Source organism: Rhea americana, unplaced genomic scaffold (assembly GCF_003343005.1).
Source record: "Rhea americana isolate MKP2758 unplaced genomic scaffold, rheAme1 scaffold_124, whole genome shotgun sequence".
NCBI classification, from domain to species: domain Eukaryota; kingdom Metazoa; phylum Chordata; class Aves; order Rheiformes; family Rheidae; genus Rhea; species Rhea americana.
The window spans coordinates 408,041-414,743 of NW_028185306.1; the positions used below are offsets into that span (position 1 = coordinate 408,041).

General features: G+C 37.6%; 1 protein-coding gene across 7 annotated transcripts in view; it reads left to right on the forward strand.

Annotated features, from left to right (window-relative positions):
• The first annotated feature begins 4,101 nt into the window (after nt 1-4,101).
• LOC146600260 (sodium channel protein type 2 subunit alpha-like) overlaps nt 4,102-6,703 on the forward strand; it is a 58,354-nt gene continuing 55,752 nt past the window's right edge. For all 7 annotated transcript variants that reach the window (XM_085325854.1, XM_085325855.1, XM_085325858.1 and 4 more), the window contains exon 1: nt 4,102-4,368. In XM_085325854.1, the coding sequence (XP_085181980.1) occupies nt 4,102-4,368 (267 nt within the window). The remainder of the gene's footprint in view (nt 4,369-6,703) is intronic.

A 6,703-nucleotide genomic window follows, 5' to 3' on the forward strand; every position in this document is an offset into this window, starting at 1 on the left:
TATAATTTTTTTTTGACTGTAAAAACACATCAAAGCATTTAAGCAGAAATGGGTATGGATTTTTCTTTGTGAGATTAGCCTCTATACACAAATATTGAAGAAATTTCAGTGAAAATACTTCATTTTAGGAAATTTTGTTAGCAAACTAATATTCACCCATCCCTTTATCCTTCTGTTTTTTGGATAAATTGGATGCACTATTACCCAGTCTGGAATTTGATCAGAGCACAGCAACTTAAAGATAGCTTATCTTCACTTCCAGATTGCTAAATCCTGAATCTTACAAAACAACTTCCAAAATACTAAGAGAGACTCTTAGGATGAGTCACTCCTTTAGACGCTTCCTGCTTCTACTCTCTCTGCACTCCTCTCCTCCTTATGATAGCTGTAGTTTGAGTTAAGGTAATTTTCTGATGACATCATCACACAACATCTACAGTTTTTACTTCTACAGCAGCAGAAAATAATCACTAGGTGATGCCGAATTGGTTCCACTAACGCTGCTGTTTCTGTCTCTCCCACAACGGCAGCCCTAGCTTTTCTATTTGGACAACGTGTTTACTGGCCTACTGTGAGACAGCTCGTCTCATCAGCACCCATGATTTAGAGCAGACATTTTAACCCAGGTCTTAGCATCTGAGAGGCTACTGCTGTGCTTACCGAGAGCAAGATGCTATTGATAAATTACAGTCTCTTGGAAAAGAAGATTAGCATTAAAAATTAYGATATATGATCATTTTACAGAATCGCTTTGCTAGTATTGTACTTATACCAACAGTGATCAAATACATGTTTGTGTGCCAGTGTTTCAGTTTTAATGGAATGAAAATCTCTGCAGTCAGCTTTTTCAAGGTTTTAGCAGGGAAATAGTTCTAATGCCAGCTAAAAGCAAAAAAAAAAAAAAAAAAAAAAAAAACAGTCTGTACAATACACTGCAAGATTTGTTATTTGGGGACATTGAACATTTTGAAAGATATATGGAAATTGCTTCATGCAGAATATAAACAGCCCTTTGGAAAATCTGATTATTTTAATGCATTATCAAAGTATCCACCAGGTTCTTCCACTGATACTTTCACTTTTACCATTTCCTTGATTTAAGGTATCATAAAAACAGATACCTTTAGGCAAATTCTTCTGGCATTTTCAGAGAGCTATGCAGAAATTAATTTGACATCTTTAGCACAGATATTTCACTCACTTTCTGAGTCATTTTCTGTGTAAATGCTGGAGAAGATTAATTATATTCAAAATAAAATATATCAAGTTATCCATGGACATAATATAATTAACTGAAATATATATAAAACTAAGAACATATGTGGATAGTGTGTGTTGCTCAATCTTATTATTTAAAGGAAGGGGGTGAAGGAGAACTGGAGATATTTATGTGGAATTCATAGAATGAAATGCTCAAATACATCTAAATGGAGTTATCTGGCATAATGGGTGTCCTTATCAATAACTAGTAGATATTATTTTCTAACCAGCTCTTTTAACTTGGGCCAACTTTCTGTGCTTGTAGTGGCCATCAACTTGTACACAAAGACTTGACTTTCTTTTTGTTAAGCAGTATCAGTTACTGAGGGGCCCTGCCAGAACTGCAGGTTCAGCGCAATGCTGCACTAACTTTCTGCTACCCAGAATGTTTCCACCTTGTCAAGAAAACCTTTTAAAGCAAGTTTTAGGACAYTCCAATAAATATGGTGAAACTGCAACTCTGCTAATACTATTCTTATCAATCATTCATTGGGCACTTTGTGGACTCCTCRCAATACAGATACATATATTTCTAGTGAAGATAATGTGCTTTGCTTTATGATAACTAAAAAAAAAATACTTACTATTCATAACCCTAAATTCTAAATGATGAAAAACAGCCTAACAAAATGCACAGAACTGTAACAAAAAGCCTGACCACTGATGGCTCCATGAGAGTAAACAAATGCCTTTTAAGACAGTTTTTATAGAAAAAGGCACCCAGGTCAACAACTTAAATCACAGACTTGTAAAATGTAGAATAAAGGAATCAATTGCTCAAAAAGACAAAAAGGAAGTCTCAAATATCATTTTAATTTATTAATCCTGATGGGCAAGAGCAAAAATCAAAGAAGAGTGGACTGAATCCAGAAATTCCTGTGTTTTTAATTCTCAAATAAGGGATAGTTTTGAATTTAGGATCCTTATAATGAGGAATTACATTAATAAAAAACATCTTGCCATGGCTGATTTAGCAGGTATCAGCAAGGGGTGCAGCCTCTTGTACAGCAATATAAATATTAGTAAAAAGAATTTTCAGTATAGTAGCATGTTATAAGGTTGCCAACTGGAGACTCTGGCTGACTTAACAATTTCTTTTTCAATTTATACTGCATCGGTACCTCCAATACCCTTCAGGATCTCTGTGATTCTTACATTACATTAACTCATGGTTCTCCAGGCTTTTTCTTGGGAAAAACTTTCTTCATGTCCATATTACACTAACTTTTATTAATGAATTTATGGTATCTCAATTCTGGTCTTGCATTACTCAGATACTTGGTGTTATAATCTACTGATTAAATTATTTCAGAGATCTCAGCTGATAGTATGAACTGAAGCTATGCTGTCAATCCACTCCAGAGAGAGACTTAGATTTAAGGTGGCCCAGGAGTAGACTTATCCACCATACTGCTGGCCTGGTATTTCAGATTTAAGAATATGCAGTCTCATTTCTTTCCTCCAGTTCTCTACTGTAAATTCTTCAGACTCTTTTGACTTACATTCAGAGGAATCCTTTTTTTTAACCCCCTCCAGAAATTCACTATTGCAGCACTTTGTAGAAGATTGTTTGYGTGTAACTTCCACAAAACTGCTCCAGAGAGGCGAGAAACATTAGSAGAAACACTACTGAATGAATGCAGACAAATGCAGTATTATTTATCAGATCTAGTTATGGCAACTCTAGAACACAGGTGTTGCACATTTGTCAGTAASGTAGGGAAAGCTGCATGCCTTCATGTACAGCAAGCACAATTAGAGGAACTTCTTCAGATACCGAAACTCACTGAGTCTTTAAAATTTGTTTTCATGATTTCTAAAATACATAGACCTATTAAAATTATTAGTATACTATGCCACAGACTTCTGCAAAGTAAACATCAAATAAGGCTACAATTTCTTACGTGGTGGCACTACAGCTTAACCAGATCTGTCTTCCTTCTACCCTTTACCCTCCCTCCAGTCATTTAAACCCCTTTGTTGTGCTGGACAGTGCATCAGTTTGAGCAACTGGTCCAACTTGGAATGGCTTGGAAAAAAGAAAAGAACGCTATTGTCAGCCAGCTGACTGCTTGGCTTCATAAAGAGACTTGCTGTACARTGGAGAGTTTGGTGCAAAAGCAGGAAAAAGTAGCAGGGGCTGCATAAGCCAGCACTGGCGCCAAAGACAGTGAGCCACAGACAGGGAACCACGATCTCAGATTTCAAGTTCATTTTGTTCTGAAATGATGTTATGACACTTGCTCTGCAAGAAAGCAGGAGCAAGATTCTCCTCCAACACGGGCTTGATCAATCTGTTTCCTTTTGCTTAAAAAGCTTACTATTTTGATTCACTGCTCACAGTCTGTCAATAAATAGCTCCTAACCTGCTTTGGTACACCAAATTAACTTTCAGCGTAGAAAATGGCTGCTGCCATTAATAACATTAATCATACAAAAACTTCTTTTTGGTTTAACGAAAGTATTTTAAATTTTTAAAGATAGATTACTGATACACGAAAAGTATGTGAGGATAAAAGTCAGTATCTTGCTCTGACTGTGACACAGTGTGACACTGATACACAGGCAGAGTAGCATTTTTAGGTAAAAGTAGTATGTTTTAAAACACACTACTAAAACAGTTATAAAATAATTTTAAAAATATCTAATTTCTGAGCAGTTGCTTATAAATTTTAATCAGCTTTGAAATATGCTGCTTCTATTTCAGGCCTGTAAAGGGAGTTCTATGCAAATGTTTTTGTCTGTCAGTACAATCCAGTTTTCCGAAATTCTCTCCATTTTTCTTTTGTAGGTCATTCTTATGCAAGAGGCTAAAAGTAATTAAATTTACAGGATGAAAAGATGGCACAGGCACTGTTGGTACCACCAGGACCTGAAAGCTTCCGCTATTTTACTAGAGAATCTCTCGCAGCTATTGAAAAGCGTTCTGCAGAAGAAAAAGCTAAAAAGCCCAAGCAAGAACATACAGATGATGATGATGAAAATGGTCCAAAACCAAACAGTGACTTGGAGGCAGGAAAGACACTGCCATTTATTTATGGGGACATACCTCCGGGAATGGTGTCTGAGCCCTTGGAAGACTTGGACCCATATTATATCAATCAAAAAGTGAGTGATGACTACAACTTTAGTAAAACTACCTTATGTCTTGTGCAGATTATTAAAATTTACAGCTCAATACGCAAGCACTGCTCTGCACTATCTGCTTATTTCTTCATGCTTCTTTAGCACTATCGAGATGTTCTCTCAGTTCCTGATAGACCTGTTAAAAGTGCTGTGGATAAGGAGAGTGAAAGGAGAAGGATGAAGCTGTGGATAATAACTGGAGATTCAAAAATTCAGAAGAGGTTTTATGGACAAATGCTTGGCATTATTGTTTGCAGTCCATTTGAATTACAGAAAGAAGTGACCCAGGAGTCCTGATGATGGTTGGAAACATTCCAGCCATTCTAACATTCTATTTTTTCTGAGCAGCTCATCAACTGCGTTAAGCACTAGAGCTTAAAAGATCTGATGCTGAGCTAAGAAATCCACAAAATATTTAAAACTGTAAAGAAATTTACTTTGTTAGGAAAAAAAATCATACCAATAGCACTGTCAATTTTGTGGTTAAATGTGAGGTTGCAATTGGTTGGCATTTTTTTTTTAATTACAGTTGAAGTAATGAGAATGGAAAATAAAGCAGACTCCATATGTAATTGCGTAACTAGCAACTTCCAAAGATTAAATAAACAGTACTATACGTAATACAGACAAATATTAAAGTTATTAAGGAAACTTAAAATGGAAGTTCAGAGAAGAGAGGAAGTGGTGCGAAGGGTTATTTCTAATTGTTTGCATTTGGTTATATCAGCAGTTTCGTGGAAATTTTTACTTGCAATGTAATTGTGTGCACTGAGCCCTTTTCTTGACTAGGTGCAAAACAATTCAGGAATTAAGTTACTTAAAAAAAAAAATCTTCTACAAATGAAATATCAGCACTGAGAAGTGCTGAAACCTATTTTCTCACTGCCACTCATCACAAAAAATAGTCAGGCTTTCTGGAACAAAATGTAAAAACCTAGACTACTAACGGACTTGTTAGTCCATTGAGAGAGGATGTGATTAGTAAATGGCAGAATCTTTTGTCACAAATGGCATCTGTATTTACGTTATGTAACGGTCTAATCTTCTCAAGAGGAAGCAAATGGATGTCTTAAATGATGAACTAGATTTAGTCATCCCTCCTCCAACTTCTAGTAGAAACTTCTCTTAATCACAGACTTTCCAATGCAGAGAAAACTGTGTATGAATTGAGTCTGTCATCAGACTCCGCAGCAGCCGTGACCTTAGGACGGGCGACTTCCTCCTACCATCTCTGGATGGGTGAAAGGCTGTAGAGGAGAGAGGCAGGCCAGCGAGCACGAGGCCGGGCCACGTCGGCCTGGACGCCACGCTAYGCTGTGCCCAGGCACTGGCAACGCTCCTTTACCGGCCGGCCTGCCTGCCCGCCAGAGCGGAGTTTGGTCTCGCTCCCGCAGAGCGGAGACCTGACAGGAGTACAGGCCAGCGAGGCGGCAGCACTGCTCCGTGATCACGGGCCTGTTTGAGCCGACAGGAGGAACCAACACGGAAACCAGTGATATTRCATAGCTCTGCTGAGAGCTTAACAGAGGCGCCCTTAGGATACCACAAAGCAGAGCCATTAGCACTGACACAGGCGCAAAGGGAGGAACGGTAGTGATGTCCTGCAGCCATCTCAAACAGTACGGCAGCTGCGAGTACACCTCAACACAAATACACTCGGAATGACGGTGAAACACTTAGGCGGTGACCGCCAGGAGGAACAGGATGGAAGTGAACACTAGCTGTGTWTGTTCATCAGGCCAGATTTTAAAAGTTGACAGAATAACCACCTAAACTTGTTGCTCGTGGATACGGAAAGTAAGACCATATAGTTGTAAATGAAAACAATTTTTATTACAGCCTCTCCAATTCTGCCTTACGCTTGTTTCAGGCTGCTCAGAACGATGTCAGCTTGCTTTTTAATCACCCCTTCTCTTTGCTGACAGAGAAGTTTTTAGGGGATACATATAATTGATACCAGTAGCACTTAAAATCTAAAATAAAACCAAAATTCTTTTTAAGTTATGTAAATTATTTAGTGTCAGTTGTTTGTCCTTTGGTCACCACACATATATGTATATAATTAAGTATTTGCTCTGAGTACCAACTGGAATTTATACATCACGATTGCCCTATAGCCATTTTAGTTTTCTCTGTGCTTGAGCACAGGGTAGAATGTATTTGATTGATTTGTAGATCTGACTTTAATCAAAGATCTGTTATATGTAAAATTAAAAAATATTTTGGTGATGAAATGCTGTATTTTGCTATAATTGCCAAACTGACATTGGACAATTCCCACCAATTTTAATAATATCAGAATTCAGTCCATGTGCCA